General features: G+C 38.5%; 1 protein-coding gene across 6 annotated transcripts in view; it reads left to right on the top strand.

Annotated features, from left to right (window-relative positions):
* The first annotated feature begins 7,530 nt into the window (after positions 1 to 7,530).
* BNIP3L (BCL2 interacting protein 3 like) overlaps positions 7,531 to 21,806 on the top strand; it is a 54,212-nt gene continuing 39,936 nt past the window's right edge. For 2 of the 6 annotated variants that reach the window (XM_064585356.1, XM_045880048.3), the window contains exons 1-3: positions 7,531 to 7,734; positions 14,602 to 14,785; positions 19,060 to 19,132. In XM_064585356.1, the coding sequence (XP_064441426.1) occupies positions 7,635 to 7,734; positions 14,602 to 14,785; positions 19,060 to 19,132 (357 nt within the window). In that variant the 5' untranslated portion in view covers positions 7,531 to 7,634. Of the gene's footprint in view, positions 7,735 to 7,927; positions 7,946 to 10,556; positions 13,859 to 14,601; positions 14,786 to 19,059; positions 19,133 to 21,806 lie in introns of those variants that run through there. The other 4 variants (XM_054508666.2, XM_064585357.1, XM_045880049.3 and 1 more) reach the window with 4 other exon arrangements.

The following is a 21,806-nucleotide window of genomic DNA, read 5'->3' as shown; positions in this document are numbered from 1 at the left end:
TATAGGACGTCATCAAGCATACCATCTTATGCATAATGGGAATCCTAGAGAAAATTTGCAGAAATAATGGCCAAAAACTTTCCAAATTTGATAAATTTGGAAATAAATCTTATAAATTAAACATCCCATGTTCATGGATTGGAAGACAATATTGTTAATGCTAATTATACCCAAGACAATCTACCTCTTCAGTGCAATTGTATCAAAATCCTAGAAGAAAACCTAGTAGAAAATTGTTGTGACTTGAATTGGGTAAGATATGACATTAAAAGCACAATACATAAAAGAAGAGATTGATAACCTGGACTTTATCAAAATTGAAAACTTCTATTCTTCAAAAGATACTGTTAAGAGAAACAAAAGACAAGTCTGTATACTGGGGGAAAAAATCTTTGAAAATTATATGCCTAAGAAAAGATGTGTATTGTGAATATATAAAGAACTCTCATAACTCAAAAATAAGAAAGCAACTCAATTTAAAACATGGGTAAATTATTTGAGCAGTCATCTCATCAAATAAGATATATGGATAACAAGCATATGAAAAGCTGCTCAATAGCTTTTCACAATGAAAGAACACTACACCCTTATGAGAATAACTAAAGTTAAATTAAAATTAGTACAATACCAGTTTTTAACAAGGTTATTGAGGAAATAACTTTCAAACTGCTGGGGGAAATATAAAGCAACTCTTGAAAATATTTAAGCAGTTTCTCAAGATGTTAAACATACTCCTACCATATGATCCATTCATTTACCTCCTAGGTATTTACCAGAGAGAAGATGAAATACATGTTTATACAAGAGTTTATACATAAATATTCATAGTGGCCATATTTGTAACAGCCCCAAACTGGAAACAACCTAAATGTGCCATCAGTGCCTGAATGGAGAAACAAATTAGGTATATCCATTCAAAGTAATTCTATTTAGCAATAAAAAGCAACAAACTGGGGCACCTGGGTGGCTCAGTCGGTTAAGCGTCTGCCTTCGGCTCAGGTCATGATCCCAGGGTTCTGCGATCAAGCCCCGCACTGGGCTCCCTCTGCCTGCCTGTCTGCCTACTTGTGATCTCTCCCTCTCTCTGTCAAATAAATAAATAAAATCTTAAAAAAAAAAAAAAGCAACAAACCATTAATATACAAACTACATAGATGAATCCCAATATAATTATATTGAGTGAAAGAAGCCTGGCAAAAAAGTATGTAATGTATGATTTCATTTATATAAAACTCTGGACAATGCAAATTATAGTGACAGAAAGCAGATCACTGATCACTTGGGAGTGAAAGGAGGAGAGGGACAGGAGGGACAGAATAAAAGGGGCATTAGGGAAATGTTGAGGATGAGGGATATGTCCACTTATCTTGACTGTGGTGATGGTTTCACAGTGTATACGTAAGTCCAAAGTTATCAAATTGTGTACTTACAAACATGTGATTTGTTGTATTTCAATTATTGTGCAAAAAAAAATTGTTTCAAGAAAAAAAATTCACAGCCAACAAGCCAACATTTTAGAACATGCATTATCTTAGGGGATACTATTCTCAGGAAGAAAACTTCAGCAAGCCAGAGGTAATTGCATAAATTGTGGCAATAGAATCCATAATGAGCAGTGAATCTGTAACTTTAGAATTGAGCTAAAACAAATGTGGGAATTATGCTAACATATTTTTGTAGAGTATACTACTGTTTCCAGTTTTTTTTAGCCTCCTAGAATCCATTCCCTTTGCAATGTGACTTAGCAGTTGGCTCTCTGACTTGCTTTGGCCAATGGAATGTGCACAGAATGATAGTTCAGAGCTGCAGCTGCTCATTATCCTTGAATTTCTTTCATCATTATGAGGGGAACATGACCTGGCCAACCCATGGTTCAAGGAAGATGACAGACAAGGGAACAGAGCTGGATCAACTTTCACCTTGAAACCAAATCCACCTGAGCTGAGTCTATATTAATTATCCTTCAGGTGCATGAGAGAAAATAAATGTTTCTTCTGCAAGCCAGTGAGTTTGGGGTGGCTCATTATTCAGCATGGCTGTGGTAATAGCTATTGGATACATACATATACTGTGATGTATAAACTAATAATATTGAAGTGAGTAATTAACAAATGGTGGTAGTGTAGAGAAAAGGGAGAAAAGAGATAGGGCAGTATGCTACTTTATTTCTACTCATCAAAATTTATTAGATTAAGTTGATAAATCAAGTGATAGATGTACAACTATATCTAAAACTACAAAGATAAATATTAAGAGAATACGATTAAAAAATGGGTAGTAGAGGGAAAGGTGGAAGAAGAGAATTATACTAATTTCATCATTGTTCCTTTCTGGACATTAAAAGAAACGGAAGAAATGGAGGACTAAAGAAATTACATAAATATATAGTTGTAAAAGGAACTAATTGAACAAAAATAAAATTTCTAAGTTATAGGATGAGATATACTATAAAACAAAGAGGCTTATGGTGAAAGATATTTTGAGATATGAAACAGAAAGCATGATATAAAATAACAATATTAAATCCAAATACATTTATATTATTAATGGATATAAATGTGTTAAACTACTGTATTAAAAAAAATTCTGATTAGATCCTAATGCAAAAACTTTTTCTGCTGTTATCACATGACACACCTAATAGAATGTGATTCAGAAAGGTGGAAAGTTAAAAGGGTAGATAGGTAAAGGTACACTACGACGTTGCAACTAACAAAAACCACCACCACAACAAAAACCAGGATCATGATGTTAGTATCAGAAAAATTTGAACTGAGGACAAAATTATGACCACTTCATTATGATAAAGAGATAATTATGAATATCTGTGAATCAATTACTAAAGCATCAAATATAAAAAAAGAGATAGAAAAAATATAATCATATTAGGAGGGGGAAATGACCTCTTGAAATCCATGACACATAAAGAGGGGGAAAATATAAAAGCTTAAATGACATTATTATTATTATTTTTTTAAGTAGGCTCCATGTCCAACGCAGGGCTTGAACTCAATCCCAAGATTAAGAGTCATAGCTTACTTTACATACATCGGTGAGAAAAAGGAAGATTTTCTCCTTGCCCAGCAACAACCCAGCCAATGAGAAAACATCACAATCTTGAACTCTTGCTCTCCTCCAATGAATTTTTGTTCAAAGCAACCCCTCCAAACTTTCTCCTTTCCTCTATGAAAGGATGCTCTCCTCCTTTCTTTGGACTTACCTAGGAATAGCCAAGGTTTGCTTGTCCTGGGTTTCTCTGCTATTCTGAACTAAGGTCGATTTTGTTGGCTAAACTGCTTACCTTCTTCTTTGGATGGTTGACATTTCTTGGTGTTAGAAGTGGGATCAAAGGAGACAAACCCTCGAGCTACTACCAACACCCAGAACTATGCGCAGTACCCACTTGAGCACTTTGTGCTCTTCACAAGGTGCATTGTCTTCTTCCATTTTGATTTGGGTAAGTCTCTCTCAATTCAAGCTCTCTCCTTTTGGTCAAGCTTTTGGACTTTACTTGGGATCTGTTTTTATGAAAATATCACCCTTTCTGGTGAGTATTCTTTTGTTTTCTAAATTTCTGATTGTTTTGTTTTGTGTTCTAAGCTCTCCAACTTTGCTGTGCATACTTGTTCTCTATTTCTGTTTAATCCCTTCTGTTTCTGTTTCTGTTTGTTGAAGCTTCTTGGTAAGTCACCCATCCTGTTCAAAAGGTGGGAATACACATGATTCCCAGTGTTTTAAAACAGCTGTTGGAAAACAGGGCCCCTCATGGTATGTTTTAGAGAATCCAAAGGCAAGATAGGTTCCATCTGATCCTTGGACCAGGTTCTTGTGCCTTTCTGAAAACTGGGTAAATTTTTGGATACTTTGGAATTGTAATGGCCATTCTGGGGAAACTTTGTTTTAGATAAATCCACCTTAAGGGGATCCCTTAAAAGAGAAGTTTCCAAACATTTCAGTGACAATGGAATGCATTCTTAGATTGGAATGCAGAAGATCCTGAAAGACAAAATGACTCCCAAAATAGCTCTAAAAGGATCCTTGTAGCATACAAATACTTTAGTAAAAAACTTTGGCCATCTGAGGAGGTAAACTTAACTTAGGCCATTTGCCAGAAACATAATTTGGATCCAACTATTCTTTTGAGTTTTGTACCTGACATATAGCTAAAATTTTTAAAACAAGAGTGGTAAGATCTCTGTGTCTATCTATATATTATGTGGGTCTATGCTCTTATTCCCATTTCCCAACCTATTGCAAAAGGGGCAAATCTTTCTGACCGTTGAATCTATCACCAGAAACTCCAACCTATTCATAATGTCAGAGACCTCTTGGTCTTACCTGTCACCAATATCTCCTTAGTCTCAAATGCCACTACTGATTAAACCCATAAGCCTTTGAATGTTACCTAGGGTGCTAGGCTATTATGGCCAGGTGTTCCTATACTTTCCCCAGTCATAACCAGGCTAGCTCAACTAGACACCTCCATCTTTGCCAATCATACAACCTTGGTTTCCTTCCAACCCACATCTTTTCCTTACTTAAATATGATCTGTCCCCTGTACTCAAGAGAAATATAAATGGGCTAACTCCTCTTTGCAAGGCTTTTAGAAAAGACAGCTTTAGGATGGGATGGCACCTCACAGAATGTTGTCCTAATTTCTCTGACCCCTGGCTTGAAAATTTCAATCAGAAAATTCCAGCTAATGAATCTATCAATAACCAGACCTTAGCTGAAGTCCTCTGTGCTCCACCTGGTTTCATTTTTGTCTGCAGTGGATGGCATTTTCATGGGCATATGAATGTTTAGATAGCTGGTGAATTGGAGACCAAGGCTTATTGGGACATTTAACCACCCCTGTTGACATGCATAGCAAATCAGAAGCCTCTCATTGGTCCACCCATTGAGCCTCCATGGCTGACTTAAATGCGAACTTCCAAGAGGCATACATGACTCTGTAGGGAAAGCTTTTCCTCTTCGGGTTAGAGTAAATACCAGTGAGCATACGATCAGAAATCTCTCCCTAACATTAGGAGAGCTAGCCAATTCCACACCAAAGCAGTAGCAGCCCAACACTGATCACTTGACTCATCGGCTAAAATAGTTTTGGACAATTGCATAGCCCTTGACTACTTGCTGAGCAAGGAGGCATTTGTGCAGTAGCCAATACCACCTGCTGCACCTGGATAAATGCCTCTGGAGAGGTAGAGACTCATTTACACAAGATCAGGGAACAAGTACACTGCTTACAACAAATTTCACCTGATCTCCCTGGTCCTTTGATTTGCTCAGTTGGCTACCTTCAGATTTGGGTCATGGTTTAGAACCATTATACAAGTTGGATTTGTCATGTTACTTTTAATTCTGTTTTGCATAATTATTTTTAAACTTGTTGCTTGTCAAATCTCTACAGAAGTGATGCACCAGATAGAATGATGTTAGCTCAACACTTTGAGATGATTTCCAAAGCTTACAATCTAGACAAGATATGACCTTAAGAGTGGAAAATACCTGAGAGCTCCTTCTTCTACTTTATTTGTTGCGCAAATGTGATTTCTATGGTTTCCATCACCTCAAGGTCTCCCTGCAACCTGGGACAGGAATACCAGGAAAGGTCCTTTCTGTCACTGAGTGACACAGACAAAAATGTTTAATTAATAAATAAATAACCAACCAAATGCTTGAGCAGCAATGCTTTCAAGGACAGATCTTGATCAAACAAGGGGAATGTGAAAATGAATAAAGGAAATCTAATTCAAAATGGAGAAGGGAATCAATGAAGGGAGGGTTCTCACTCAGGTACCACTCTTGACAGCTTACCTTACATACTTTAGCAGGAAGCTTACTTTACATACCCCAGCAAGAAGAAGGAAGATTTTCCTCTCACTTGGCAACAGCTCAGCCAATGAGAAGCTGCCGCAACCTCAAATTCTTGCTCTCCTTAATGAACTCTTATCAAAATAACCCCTCCCAACCTCTTTCTTAAAAATCCCTTTCTTCTTTCTTCTTCAGACTTGACCATGGTTCACCATAGTTTGCAACTCCTCGGCTATTCCCGAATAAACTCAATTTTGCTGGCTATACTGCTTACCTTCTTCTTTTAATGATCGACAATAGTCCTGAATGGGAAGGCTATTTTGTAAATATATCAGTTATCCTCCCAATTAATCTATTAACTGAATACATTTCTGACCAAAATCTTAAAAAAATTTGCAATGCGATTTGACAAATTAATCCTTAAAAAACATTTTTAGTATGGAACTTTTCAAATGTATTCAAAACTAGAATAATAGCTTAACATAACCATCACCTAGCTTCAATAATTACCAACACATGGTCAATCTTGGACAGTCAACTTTTAAAATTCATCTAAAGAGTGATTGAATAGTCTTGAAAAGTTTTAAAAAGGCAAAGGAGGACAAACTTTCTCTTGCTTTTAGCTAATAGAGCTATTGTAGACAGGCCTTAAATGGACTCATGCTTTTGAGGAAATTTAGAACGTGATAAAGGTACAATTTCAAATCACTGTGGAGAGGATGACATAAAAATTAATAAATATTGTTGGGTCAGTTGACTACCCAATTGGGAAAAATTGAAATTAATTAATTTACAACACATCAAAAATAAATTTCAGATGGATCAAGGACCTAAATATAAAAATTAAGCCTATAAGAGGATTAGAAAAATTTATAAGGAATAGATTTAAAATCTTGGTGTGAGGGTGTTCCCAAATCATATGAAAATAATAGGTTTGATTGCATGAAAATTTTGAACTTTTTCAGAGTGAAACAAAGTTAAAAGACAAGTGACAGACTGAGAGAAATATGTACCACACAGACCAAGGAATGGACAAAGATGTGGTTGTATGAAACAGGTGTAGCGTTTAGGAATATAAAGTAGTTTACTGTCACCCACGTATAGGGAACACGGCTTCCGATGTCAAGTCCCATTAATAGGTTAGACGATGGAATTCGGGTGGTTATTTTCTTCCGTATGTTTTCCTGGAATTTTCCATTTTTTACAATGATCACGTGTTACATTTGTAATTTAAAATTTTAAAAAATCTTTAGCAACTAAAAATTCTGGCCTGCCTTACATTGTTCCCTGTTTGGAGTATTAATGTATTGCCAGCTTTGTTTTAGGTTTATGACAGGGAGGCGCCGGGGTTTTTGCTTCCTTTGTGTCACCATGAAACCTATTACAGAAATGAATCCTTGTAGACAGTGAAAAAGAAATGCTCAGGGATTGGCTAAAGCAATGTTGGTGCAGATTTGGGTGCCAGCAGATGAACATCTTAACACTTCCTCATTACACATTTCTCCCTAACCTCTATCTCAGTTCCAGCTGCATAAGTCACTCCAGCAGGCCGGTACAAATGACACGCAAGAACTCATTCCAGGTGCGCGTGTCAGCGTGACTCCCGCGTCTCCAGGTCTGAAGCTCGCCTGGGAACGCCCCCTCCCCGCCCCGTCGCTTGTTGTGTTGTCATCACGTGGCCGGAGCGGGCCCTGACGTCAGGGGCGGGGGAGGGACTGCGCAGGCGCAGAAAAGGGGGCGGGGGACTCGGCTTGTTGTGTTGCTGCCCGAGAACCAGAGGCGGTCTTGCTGCGGCCACAGCTCTTCCAGCCGCCTGACAATGTCGTCTCATTTAGTAGAGCAGCCGCCGCCCCCGCACAACAACAACAACAACTGCGAGGAAGGTGAACAGCCTTTGCCCCCGCCAGCCGGCCTCAACAGTGAGTGGTGGGCGGGTGGGCTCGGTGAAGAGGATGGGGGAGGAGGAGCTGCTCCGGCCGCCGCCGCCAGCTCCGCGCGGGGGGCGGGAGGAGAAGGCAGCCCATTGGCCAAGGCTGAGGATGTGCGGGTGACTGACAGCTCCCGTCACCTGTCAGGAGGAGTTGCTCCTGTCTTTCTCTAGCCCTGTCTCCCCTCCCTCCTGAGGTCTTGGTAGGGGGTCGCTTGGGTTGGCAGTTGGGGAGGGCAGGTGGGTGGGAGGAGAAGGGGGACGAGCTGATCCCACCTGTGGTGGGCCCCTGAGCGGAGCCAATCGGGGCGCGGGGGGGGCGGGCCTTGGGGCGCGGGGAGCAGGGTGGGCGGAGCGGGCGGCGGAGGGGACGTGGGCAGGGATGGGGACGTGCAGCGGGGACGCCGGGGGATGGACGCGGGCGGCGGGCCGAGGGGAGGGGGCGGCCGGGGAACGCGCGGGAGGTCAGGTGTGCGGCGGGGCTCGGGCCTGGCCCGGGTGACCCCACCTTTCTGGGTCGGCGTTCTTTTAGGGCTCAGAATGTGAGCCCTCCAGTTCCCTTCCTTTGTTACCACACAGGCTGGTCAGGAAAATCATTTGGTAATTTAGTGGTTATTTGTTTCACGTTGGGGATGGGGGGTGAGGAGGCTATGCTACTTTTTTTTGTTTGTTTTTGAGAGTTGGCCCAAGTGAGTTTTTTGGTTTTGTTTTTGAAACGATGGAGTTGCGTGCCCTGAAAACCTTTTGTGAACAGCCTCTTGAACCATCCAAGATTGCATAAATTGTGGAATCTGGGGCAATAAATGTTCAGGAACGGGATTAAAACCACACGAATACAGTCGGGCGCTTGGAAGTTAATGTGCAGTATTTGAGTTACGACCAACTACAGTTGCTTATCATAACATTCTGGTGCTCAGACCTCTTGTCCTAAGGTTTTTCCCAGTTGTCTTGAAAGCTCAGTCGTCTTGGAAAGGTTCTTGCCTAACCTTTCTGTAATTGATCTCCTGAAAGAGGCAGTTGGGACAGTTAGCAAATGGCCCGATGAAATCGTTTGAAAATCATTTGGATGCTTAAATGACATTCAAAGGCATTGCAATCTCTTTCATAAGAGGGACGTGTTCCAACATGGCCTAAAAATTATTTTAGGGAAAAGAGTTCCTGTCCCCTCCCACAAGATGGGGATAGAATTTGAGTATTTTAAGATATTTTCATTGCTTGTTGCTGCTGTTCCATCTTTTGATGGGTAAATTTTTCTTAAATGTTGAGTTTTTGAAACTCAAGTGTCTTACGTTCTGGAATTTAAGATTTATATGTTATTTCCCACAGAAAGGATTAATTTATGTATCTTTAAACGTTATCTGTTTCATGTATTAATGTACACTTAAAACACTACTTACCCGTTTTTAGCATACTCTTAGAAGCATGGAATTTTAGAATGGGAAGAGACTTTAGAGGTAACTCTGTTATTTACGGGTAAAGAGAGCAAGAGTAAAGTGTGTTGTCCAAGTTCACAGCAGGCTAGGACCTAGAGCTGAGATTTTTACTTTCAAATGAGCTAGTGTTCCTTTCAGGACGCGTTAGTGGCCCAGAATCCCCTGGTTATTTGTGTTTCCTAGTCTCTCAGTATACTGTTCTTCCTAATGTACAGAGGTGACCCGCCTATCTAGCTTTTTAGTGTACTGTTTCTTGATTGTACTCCCCGTTTTCCTGCAGTACTTACAAGTTAGCTGTTTGGTTAGTATGCATACATGATTTCACAGGAAAAAAAGGAATTTTAGTTCCCTTTGAGCACCATTTAACAAAAACAAGAACAAATGGGGTTGAGCTGTCTGTGATTGTTTATCTCTGTGTCTGATAGACCTGTGAGGTATTTGATGTTTTTGGCCAATCAGTTGCTGCTACGTTTGTATTAGCTCTTAACAGAAGTGGAAGAACACTCTGTGTGTGATATCAAAATGTTGGCTTTGGGAAATCTAGACAGAAAGTATTTTGTTTTGAGTAGGGTGAGCTTTGAAAAGTTACTGAAAACCTTTTAGCTAGTGCCATATTTAATTTCTCCCCTCTTGCCTTTTATTCTTTTGTGTTTTCAGTTCATTATACAACAGCGGTTTAAACAAAACAAGAAGCCTTACTGATTCCTTCAAGTGATTTTTGGGCACTAGGCAAAACAACGTATTCAGACATCTAATACTACCCAAATTGCTGATAAGTTGAAGTTCTTTGTTGGGTAAAGTTGCACAACTATGAAACACAGGAGATGAACTCATTGTATGGATTATCTGTGGTTTGGGATTTTTCTTCAGTTCAGGGGTCAAGACAGTTTTAACAGCAAATTATTGAAATATTTGGAATAATGAAACCTTTTTCTGACTTTTTTTTTTTTTTTTTAGTTTACCATTGTAGGGGAAATGTTCATTTTCCTTACAAATCAGTGGATAAATATCTGAACTGCTGGCAAAGTTAAAATGACATTTTTCCAGTTTTCAGTCCAGTTTTATTCTTAAGAAAACTAACAGATTAAGAATATTTGTATAGGACATTTATGCTATATAATTTGGTAGGTAGTATAAGGAAAATCCAGGTAGTAGTAAAATTCTCGTTACTATTTAATGTAGGAAGTACAGCCTTTTTTTTTTTTCTTTTTTAAACATCTTCAACCATGATGTATGTACTTGCTTCCCCAGTATGGTGAGAAGGCTTTTAAGGCTATGGCATGTGAAACTTCACTGCTTCATGATACTGTTTTGAATACATAAGTAACTGATGTGTAAGTATCCACTTGTGCAAAATGACCAACTTTTTTTTTTTTTTTAGAAGAATGTTGGTGACTGTTCTTGGTCTGGATTCCAGCATCAAGTATTTGAAATAAAATAAAGACTTTGAGGAGAGAACATAAGACATAATGGAATGTGTTACCCCTGGTTCGGATAAGAGTTATACATGGGACCTTGGAAAGTTGTGGAAAAAGATGAGAACTACTCTTCTTCCTTCTCTCCCTTCCTCTACCCCTCAGCTCTCCCACTCCCCTTCTTGCAAGAGGATTGAACTAGTGATTATAAAACTATAAAAGAGTATATACAGCATACAGTCATGAATATAATCACAATTACTGGACCAACCTTCACAATGTACTATATTACAAAATGTAGAAGTGTGATTCTCTTAGCAATTCTGAATCTCTTAGCAATTCTCAAAGACTTAAACTAGAAAATATCTCATGTATTGTGTATGTGTAGAGTCTGGCATAAGAGAACGCTTTTCAGTTTGTAAGTAGTCTTTTAATATAACGGAGAGAGCCTGCAGTTTTTAATTTTAAAGCTTGATTATCAGGAAGAGAATTCACTCAGATTTTTTTCTACTTTGTATTGCTTGGCCAGCACAATCCTCGTATCTTGTCTTGTTTCCTTTCCAAGTCGAAGGGGACTTTGTGAGAATTGGTAGTTAGAACATCAAGAAATTTTGAGGCTGTAAATCAGGAATGAACTAGGTAATGAAAAGCATGTATAGTCCACCTATTGAGAAAGACAAGTTTATTTTTTTTCCCATCTTAGTCAAAAGATGAAGCTTTTAATAATCTGTGTGCATAACTTTTTCTGCAGTAATGTTTATTTCTATAGATCTATCTGGAAGAGAACTTTTAAGGAAAATCTACCTTTTTAGGTGTCTTAATGCACATTGTCAAATTATCGTCTATTGAAGACCTGATTGTAATAACATAATATTAGAAACAATTTGGGTAATGGTTAACCTTGACATTTAGATAATGGTTAAAGTATGGTATATACTTATGATGAGATGCAAAGCAATTGTTTAAAAGAATAAAGTAAGGTAATATACATTGACCTTGAAAGAGATCTATAAGTTGTTGGGTAAGAAATGCTTCTTACAGGGGCGCCTGTCTGGCTCAGTCAGTTAGGCGGCTACCTTCGGCTCCAGTCATGATCTCAGGGTCCTGGGATCGAGCCCTGCATCAGGCTCTCTGCTCGGTGGGGAGTCTGCTTCTTCCTCTCCCTCTGCCCTTCCCCCTGCTCATGCTTGCACTCTCTCTCTTAAATAAATAGATAAAATCTTAAAAAAAAACCCAACGCTTCTTACAGAAAAATATTCATAGTACAATTCAATTTCTTTATAAAAACAAGAACAAAAAACAACTGTATTTCATTGAAAAAGCTCTGGAAGTTGACATACAAACCTTTTAAAAGTGGTCTTTGGGAGTAGGAATGGGAGATTGGGAGGAAAAATTGTTTTTACTTTATGTTTATTTTCAAGAAACACATTTTTGCAATAAATTTTTTAAAAAGATAACAGTATAATTATAATAGTGGCTAGCACATAGCAGTTACCATATACTAGTGACCTTATTTTTCTCCATGCTTTATTCATTAAATACCTTCTAACAACTGTGTGAGGTAGATACAATTCTTATTCCCAGTTTATAGATGAGAAAACTGTTAAGGGGTTAAGTAACCTGTCTAGGGTGTAACAGATGTAAGTGGTAGAGTGGGAGTCTGCCTTCAGTCTGTGCTCTTAACCACCCTAGTAATATATGCCAGATAAATATTGTCTGCCTTAAGTAGAAATGACTTCAGTTATGCTGGGTGTGAAGCCAGTCACAGAGGTCGGTTTTACTGAGGTTTTCCAGCTATGTCTTCTCAAGTTCCTAGGTTATGATTGCTCATATATTTTTAATGCAGAAAGAAGAATTTAGATATTGGTTTGGAAGTCCTTCAAAAAAGTAAGGTCTGGAAAAGATACTGTTACAGCCAGTTTTCTCTTTGATCAGCTACTTGAAGTGAACATTCACTGTATTTTAGGGAAGACTGGCTTCCACAGAGACCCATGGGAAACTCCTGGTTCCTTAGTTCTTCTATCAGAGCAGCTCAGGTCTTTTGTTTATTTTATACTTTGGGCTTCTGTACAAGAAGAACTGATTCTGTTGGCTTAAAATAAGTTTGACAGTCCTAGAAAACAGTTAAACTAGAAAAAAAATTTATCATATACCTCTTTTTCTGTCTCTTTCCTGTTAAAATACTTTGTAGAACTCTAAATTTAGGGATGCTTTTGGCATAGTTCTTTATACTCCAGAGGCACTCCAAGTATTTAATTAAATTACCTTTAGTGTTAAGTCTGTCTTAGCTTTGCTAGTTGAACTTGTTAATCCATTTTGAGTTCTGTCTAGTCTGTGTCCATTTTTGTCTGTAGAATGAGGTCACAGAGATGTCCTACAGCTGTGTTGTAGGCAGTACAGTCCCCAAGATTTGGTGGTGGTTATGGGACTGTGACACCCACTGGGACTGCCTTAGAGGGAAAGGAAGGAAAGGGTAACTTCGTTTTTATTTAGCAAACACTGTTCTAAGTACTTGACAAATAATAAAGCTCTTTTAACTAGTGGATAGCTGAACATCTCCCACCTACTGGGCACTTTACCTATGTCCTGTGTTTAATCCTCAGAGCAGCTTTGAGAGGTAGGGGTCTGTATTTTTATATCTCTGTTTTACAAATGAGAATACCTAAGCTCAGTAAGACAGGCAGAGAGTAGGTGGTGGAGTCAGATTTCTAGCCAGGTCTGCCTTTGAGCTTTTCCTTCATGTAAGGATGATGTTGAGTGCACTTTGGATTTAGAATAGTCCTCACCTAACTGAGAGTGCATTTTAAGGTTTGAGCCTCATTTGGTGGTTTTTCTGATTTACTGGTGGAAGATTGGCCACAGAACTCTAATGTTCTGCTGAGAGTTTGGAGGAACGGCCCTATCAACCTGCTTGGTTATATTTTCTAAAACAAAATTTGTTATACAGAATGGAAATTAGGAAGAATTCACCCGTGTTTCTTTTTGTTGTGAAGTTGGTCTATTGGCTACTGTTATCAATTCTTATTAAAATTAAAGCACCTTAATGTGTTCAGCAAACTCATTGAGCCAATAAATAAATATTTTCAAGAGCTATCTAGATTACCAGGGCCACATCCCCTTTCCTGTGGCTCCACCCTCTTTGACTGTTGGCCTGAGAAAACCTCAGTGTCTCCTGTACAGATGCAGTTTCTCCCCAAAACCAAGAAGGCTTAGTGAAACCCTAGGAAATAGGGAAGTCGTGGGAGAGAAGAAAGGACAAATCCACAAGGTATGGTTAGTGCATAGGGGAGAGGATAGAAAGGGGTGAGGTATAAAGGAAAGGAAGAAACTAATTTGTGGGGTAGAGAGAAAGCTTTTTTCAGATTTTTTTTAGTATTATCACTGGATTTAATTAAGAGCTAGATGCATTAATTTTATGCTGCACATTCGTACACAAATTGAAAATTTTATGATTGGATTTAAGTTTTCTAGGAGCTTCTAATTGTGCTAATTAGGACAGTTGTTAACTTATTTAGATGACTTTTAAGAAGTTTCTAAGCCATAGATTTATTTTATCTATGGGGAGGATACAACTAAATAGCTGAAGTAGTGGGAAAAAATACATACATGTATTACGTTAAACATATATAATTAAAATATTAAAGATAAGTAGTAATAAAGTAGCCATTTATTTTCTGAAAAGCAATCTCAAAGTTTTCAGTGAAGTGCTTATCATCTATAAACTAAGATTTAACTAGAGAGAAAATTGGCTGAAAGACACATTTTCTAAGATACTAGTTGTAGAGTTCCAGCTTCTTCTAAATTGGTTGATTGCGTGAGCTACTTCAGGAACAGGAACTATATGTATTTTTAGACTTCTGTTGCTCCTTATTTATTTTCTTCAGAATACTCTTGCATTTGCTTTGAGGCAAGACCGAATTCTTATCAGAATTCACCACATTCGCATCTGTGTGCACATGACAGAGTTTGGTTCTGCTGTGGTTAACTTAAGCTATCTGACTTGTCCAACAGGTTCCTGGGTGGAGCTACCCATGAACAGCAGCAATGGCAATGATAATGGCAATGGGAAAAATGGGGGGCTAGAACATGTACCTTCCTCATCCTCTATCCACAATGGAGACATGGAGAAGATTCTTTTGGATGCACAACATGAATCAGGACAGAGTAGTTCAAGAGCCAGCTCTCACTGTGACAGGTAAGTGAGATCCATACAGATGGGTTACAAGGTTAATTCCCATTAGAAAAAATAAATCTGCTTTCATTTTCTTTTACAAAATGTGACTCCTGATTTATTGCAGCATGTGTATTTAAATCAGATAGCTAATTGACAAATACTTGAGTGCCTGGTGTTTTTCCCTAGATTAAATCAATTTCCTTATTCAGATTGTATCATTTTTTTTGATGTTTATCCGTTTAAAAGTCAATGGCATAAATGTTTACTTGTAGTATTAAACTTTCTCCCATTTTCCTCTGTGTCCTGTTTCACAGATCATATTCTGCCAGTTACATATCTGTCCCCCCTTCTAGACTGTGAGGCTCCAGAAGGCAGGGATCATGTTTCATCTCCTTTGTACCCTTGACAGTCATGGTGCTGGTGCATAGTAGACACTCAGTAAACATTTGGGTCCTAGAAACGGCAGGTTGATTTAAGTTATAGTGGTATTTGCATGGTTGGAAACACCAACCAGGGTCTGCAAAGATAGTTAATTTGGAAGACCATTTTGTTTCAGAGGAACTTTTATTTCAGACCTCATTTTTCTACATTTGCCTTGGGAAGAGTAATTCCACTGATGAAGGGCTGCTTTTGGTGAAAGAGTAAGGATACAGTGATACGTATGAGTGGAATGAAACCGAGTTGTTCGTTTATTTTGCAGTGTGAGCTTTGTTTTTTTTCCGGAGGGCTGGGTGGTACGCCTGACACTTCTTAGACTGGTGACAGCCATACTGTTAGCATTATGGGATACTGGATGATCTTTTGGTTAATTAAGAGTTAATTGACATTAGTCATGTAGAAAATGCAGATGCACAAGGCAAAGACTAAGGAAACACTTAAAATGTATACTAAAAATAAAAGTGATAATCTCTAAGGGGTGGAATTATGGATATTTTTCTTCTGAATATTTTTGTACTTTGTAAAAATTGTATATATAGCATATTTTATTTGTCAGAAAAAGTTTCAAAGGAGAAAGAGGAGTTCAGTCATGTTTGAGGTTCCTGCATATCTTATAATCCACTGATGTTACCAAGGTAGCAGAGCCTGGTTTGCTGGCTCTGGCACACTGTGCGCCCCCACCACCCCGTCTCATCTCTGCCTGTGTCCCTGTGCTTCTTAGGAGCCTGGGATGGCTGTGGTTAAAAGCAGAAGCAGAGCAGATGGCTCTTTGCTGAGCAGCTTGCCATTGATTCCAGTTGCAATAGCATTCGTCTGTCTTTCAGAATGAAGTTTATATTCTATTACATTTATATTATGGGACTTGTAATGGGTTTCTGAAGTTTTCTGCTTGTTCTGGGCCTGTTTATAAGACTTTTACTATACATTCAAGTACATGACCCTTGATCATTGGTATCAATGTGTCTCTTAACCTCTTGTTCACTTGCTGTTGTCACCAAGCAGAGAAGAAGTCACCTGCTTGCTTTTCTGGTCATCTTATTTCACTTGTGGTTGTAGTTATACTTGTGATCAAATATGAATTTACCTTCCCGTGATCACGTTTAAGTTAGGTTTCTAAACACGTGAAGCAAGGCGTGGCATGTGCTTTTGAACACTTTCCTATCCCTCAGCTTCTGTATCTTTAGGCTCTGGGTTCCTGGTCATCTTTCAGAGAAGGCCTGCAACTCTAGCTCAGTAATACTCTCCTGTGCCAACACACCTTGACATTTTAAAATGTCTTCAAAATTCATGTCATTTGAGTTGCCATGCATCTCAATCATGGGACTGTTGGATATTCATCCCAGAACTAATTTATATATACAGTGACCCTTGAACAACATGGGTCTGAACTACACAGCCATGTGGATTTTTTCCCATAAATCCAGTACAGTACTATAAATGTAGTTTCTCTTCCTTACGAGTTTCTTTAACATTTTTTTCCTCTAGCCTACTTTATTGTAGGAATACACTACATAAAATCTATAACATACAAGATATGTGTAAATTGACTATCCGTAAGGCCTCTTGTCAAAAGTGGTTTATTAGTAATTAAGTTTGGGGGTAGTCAGAAGTTATACACAGATTTTTAACTGTGCAGGGTTAAACCCTGCATTGTTCAAGGGTAAACCATATTTTCAATTTAAAAATTATTCCAGAGATACATTTTTGTCACTGTAGTGGTTATTAGAAGATAACCCCTTTGTGTTTTTATTGCGTTTTACCCTATTGCAGGAGTTCTCAACCTCCACACTAGATACACCCAGGGAGCTTTTAAAAATACCAGTGCACAGGCCACATCCCTAGAGGTTCATATTCTGTCATCAGGGACGGGGTAGAGATGTGAGGATATTTTAAAAGCTCCCTGGCTAATTCTCATATAAGCCAGGATTGAAGCTCTAGAAGTAGTAAACCGTTTACCAGTGAAACGTTTAGTATTCTTCTAAGTGAGATTGGTGCAGTGATAGAGTGTAGAAGTAGAGCAGTGCTTCTGTAGGGTTCTTGCCTATGTCATTCTGCTGCCTTGACCTGCTCCTGGCTCTGTGAGGCTGACCCTTAACTTGATCTCTCTGGCTGTGAACGCAACAGTGTTATGTGACCATAATGACAGTAAACTGAGGACAACAAGAGTGCCTCCTTCCACCTGGTTCCTGTGCTCTAGGCGGAGATTTCTAGTTCAAAAGCATCTCTGTATGTTAACATTGTACACATGCTCTTGGTAGCTTTAACAGATAACATCTACTCCTTTGAACAGGATAAGCCTGGAGCGTTTTCATCCCTACTTCGGTTTAGATTTGGTGGGGTGGGGTGTGTGGTGGAAAATCTAGTGACCTGCTGTGGTTACATAAGGAATCATTGATAAAGTTAAGAATAGAACTTACCAGGTTGTTTTCATCTATCATATCAAGTATAGTTCATGATCATGTGTTTTTGTCTAAAAGTTTATCTGTAAATTTTTGTTTCTGGGAATATATTTTGTACTTTTCATTGAAGGTTCTGTATTCATATATATGCTTATATAATTCACTTTGAAATATCTCAAAGCAAATAATTTCTGAAATAAGTAGAATGGTGGTTCTGGTCTCCATATCCTTTACATTCCTAAAAATTACTAGGATCCCCAAAGATCTTTTGTTGATGGGAGTTATATATATTGATATTTAACTATATTAGAAATTGAAAGAAATTTAAAAATATGTATTCGTTCAACAATAATAAACCCATTACATTTCAGTATGAGTAACTTTTTAAAATGAAAAATAACTTTTTCATAACAAAAAAAATTAGTAAGAACTAGTGGCATTGATTTACATTTTTGCAAATCTCTTTCTTATCTGGCTTAATAGAAAACAGCTGGATTCTCATTCACTTTTGCATTCGGTTTGTAGTGATAAAACACATCATGTAGCCTTTGGAAAATTTCACAATACACAGAATAAGAATGATGGGCATGACAAAATAAGAATAAAAAAGGCAAATCATAATAGTATCATGAAAACAACTTTAACCTTGAAGACCCTTTGAAAGCGTGTTGGGGGAGGTGTTCGAGAAGACGTGACCACAGTTTGACCCTGGAGCTGGACTTGGGCAATTGGAGGCTCTTCATTCCCTCCCTGTCCTTGGAATGTGCGTTCTGCTTGCCTTCCTGGCTCCCAGAAGCTGCCTCAGGAATACAGCTTTGAGACAGAAATGTGGCGTTGAGACTGTTTGAATGGTATCCGTGACTAAACCCAGTTAAGACCTCCGTATAAACTTGTAAGATGTGGCAGGCGGTGCCATCTGCTCACCTTACTGTCACGCCAAGACAAGCCTCATCTGTAAATTCCCTTGCCGTTTAAAGCTGCCACCTACGACCCTGGAGTGGCCTGCCTCTTTCCCTCTCCTTGCCCTCCTGTGTGGGGGCCGGTTTCAGATTACACCTGGGAAGCTCCTCAGGAGGCTGGGAACGAACTAGACTCTGAAAACTGCTTTCACGCTTTGAAAATCACTGGTGATGTATTATTTAATGATGAAAGAACTTTGAGGAAAAGAACCTGAAATTAAGTTTCTGAATTTGAAGATCTTTGTACCTTTATTGGAAAAAGAATAAAAATGAGAAAATTTATCCTTGCAAAGGAATTCATCACCATCACAAAATTCCAGAACATTTTGGGAATAAGAGTGCTCAATTTCATTTGTTCTTTGGGGTCAAGATAATACTTTTTGATTTGCTGCTTTTTCAGAGCCATACTGCTGTGACTTAATTTTCTAATTTCCAGTGGAGGTTAATTTACTTGACAAAATGAGAATTAAAACTAATGGCTAAATTCTTTCTCTTCTAGCCCTTCCCCACAAGAAGATGGGCAGATTATGTTTGATGTGGAGATGCACACCAGCAGGGACCATAGCTCTCAGGTGTGTGCGTGTGTTGTGTGCTTGTTTTTCCGATGTACGGTAAATAATTAGGAATGCGAACTCTAAATATGTTTTGCTAAAATATATTAAAGAACAAGAAGACTTTAAAAAGTAGTTGGAAGCTGGTATAAGTTCTTCAGTTTCTGATTTTGGAATTTACTTAGGGTGATACAGCCCTCGTTATATGCCTTTGCAGCTGAGACTTTGGGTTCCTCTCACCCTAACAGAATCAGAAGATTCTTGTCTGTAATGTATCATTCCAGTATTCTAGGCTGGTTTCTTGAGTTTCTAAATAGAAAGCTGAGATAGAGGTTTTATTTAAGGTCACAAAAATGAATGAAAAGGAAAGTTGTAGAACCAGGTGTGAAAACTTTTTTCTGCATCTGACATCAAAGCAGTGACTTTTGAGATGAATTTCAACAGCTAGAGATAAAATTCATCTAAATTTTGCAGGGTTCCTTAAACTAAAGAAGGTAAATGTAGTTCACTAGGAGTTGACATTGTCAGTAAAATAGATGGCTGTAGTATTGAAAGCATACAACGATTAATATTCTGAAATTTACAGTAAGTAAGTAATTGTTATTAACGCTTTAAAATGCTCATAGCTGGCCCTTGACTGTATTGATGTGTCAACTCGCCTAAAAGTGCTAGAGTGCAAATTTGTGAGGACCAGAACCATTGTCTTTTTCTCCCGTGTTCATGGGCTAGCAGAGTATTTGTGGAAGGAATGTTTAAATGCATTCGGACAGAAACTTTGCTTTATGGGGTTCTCCCTGTATAATGTCCTATTCGCCTTTTGCACTAGAAGTATTGTGCATGATATGTTGGGTCCACCCAGTATTCTTTCTGTTTCAGAAGGCTTCACAGTTTCTCCCTGCTTTTTCCGTATTCTGTTTGTGCTGTTCTCTAAAACCTAGAAAATCTACAGATCGGATATGAATTTATTTTATGAGCTTTATATTATAAAGAAGGCTCTCATGTACAGAGATGTTCTAACTGCAGTTGAATTGCTGGCTAATGTATGTTAGTTTTGCCATGTGCATAAGCTATAACTAATGAAGAAGAAAATACGTAGTTTCCATGACAAAAGTGTACTAAGGAATCCCAAGGAAGAGAAATGAAATTAATTCTTTGCTGTAGTCTTTTCTGAGGAAGATGTCCTCAATTCATATTGACAGTTTGAAAATCTAGCATTTTACAGAATGTGTTTCGAGGAACATTTGCTCAATGGGAAGCTCCATAAGATAGTTCTGAAGTCAAGTTAAGTGGAAATAATACAGTCTCTGGGCTCTCTCCACCCCCCCCCCCCGCCCCACCCCCAGTAGTCACAGCACATAGTAGCACATTAAAGGCTCTGACAATTCCTGCAGTAGAAGAATCTGTTTGTTTAAACCAAGTGTTTCCCAAGCTTATTTGATCTTAGACCTCCCTCCCCCTCCACACATACTTTTCCCTCCTAATAATCTATCTAACAATGTAATAGAACACTGATAAGTGCTGTCTCGATTCATGGAGTGGCAGTGTACAATTAGCCTTAACTGATAATTGAATTTAAATGCAATTGTGGAGCTGACTGAGTTCATCCTAGAATTCCAGAGGAATTTGTGAAATTCAGGAGAGAAAATGTAACATTTTTGGCTTCTGTGTCAGATTATGGTAGTATTGCTACTGTGGTCCCAATTCAGAAACTAGTACCTAAAGGAACATTAGTTATTGTCAACGTTGTTGGGTAAGCCACATTAACAATCAGAGCAGTCCATTTAAACATCGTTACATCTTTGGAAAAGCAGTTTTAAATCCCTTAAGAAAAATATGTTCTTTTAGAGTAAGACTTTTAATAAAAGAGAAATCAGTAGGTATGATTTATTTAAACTTTCAAAAAGCCTATTACATTGCTTTTTTAAAATTGCAGAAATGATCATTTAAAAATTAATAACTAGGTTTTGGGAGGGTGGATTTTTTTCATGAACGAGAAGTGAGTTTAGGATTAGCAAATAGAAGCATTTACCATAGGACTATGTTACGGGACTTGCTCTTATCAAACATTTTTATATGTGTCTATATGAAGAATATAGAATGTTTTTAGCCTTTTCTAGGAGGAGGAAGGAAAGACACTAATATATATTAAAATATTCTGGGTGCTAAATTTATTTTTAAAAAAGATTTTTCCCACTTTCAGTGTCCTCAGTCTAGTGAAAGAGGTGATATTAGCCCTGAGAACAAATGGGAGAAGTGGGGCTTTGTCTTCATTAAATTACTAATCTAAGATCACAAAGCCATGGGTGATAGAGCCCGGATTGAAACCAGGGCTGTCTGAGCCTGCAGCCCCTGTGCCTTCTACTAAAATAAGTCCGTGCACGGGATTGATTTCCGGAGCGCTCACAAGGTCGTGAGGATGAACCGAGACGTGCCCGGTGAGTTAGGGTATGAGGAAGCCTAAGGTGTAATGCATTTAGGAAAAGGATCATTCAGACTACACTTTTATGACCGTAGTCCTCAAGAGGCTTCGTTTTATGGCAGCAAAGAGACTGTGGAAGTCTCCGGAAGTCATTTTTGCATGTGTTTCTGGGACTGAGGGGGGCCAGCACAGTGTCGGGTGTCCCTGTATCACTGATGCACACCGAAAATGCCCTCCCTTTCCCCTCTTTTAAAACTGGGGTTTATGGACCCCATT

The sequence above is a fragment of the Mirounga angustirostris genome, unplaced genomic scaffold, assembly GCF_029215605.1.
Source record: "Mirounga angustirostris isolate CCGP_5_RB_7025 unplaced genomic scaffold, mMirAng1.0.hap1 SCAF_2, whole genome shotgun sequence".
NCBI lineage: Eukaryota > Metazoa > Chordata > Mammalia > Carnivora > Phocidae > Mirounga > Mirounga angustirostris.
Note: the sequence above shows the minus strand (reverse complement) of the source record. Positions and strands in the feature narration are given on the sequence as shown.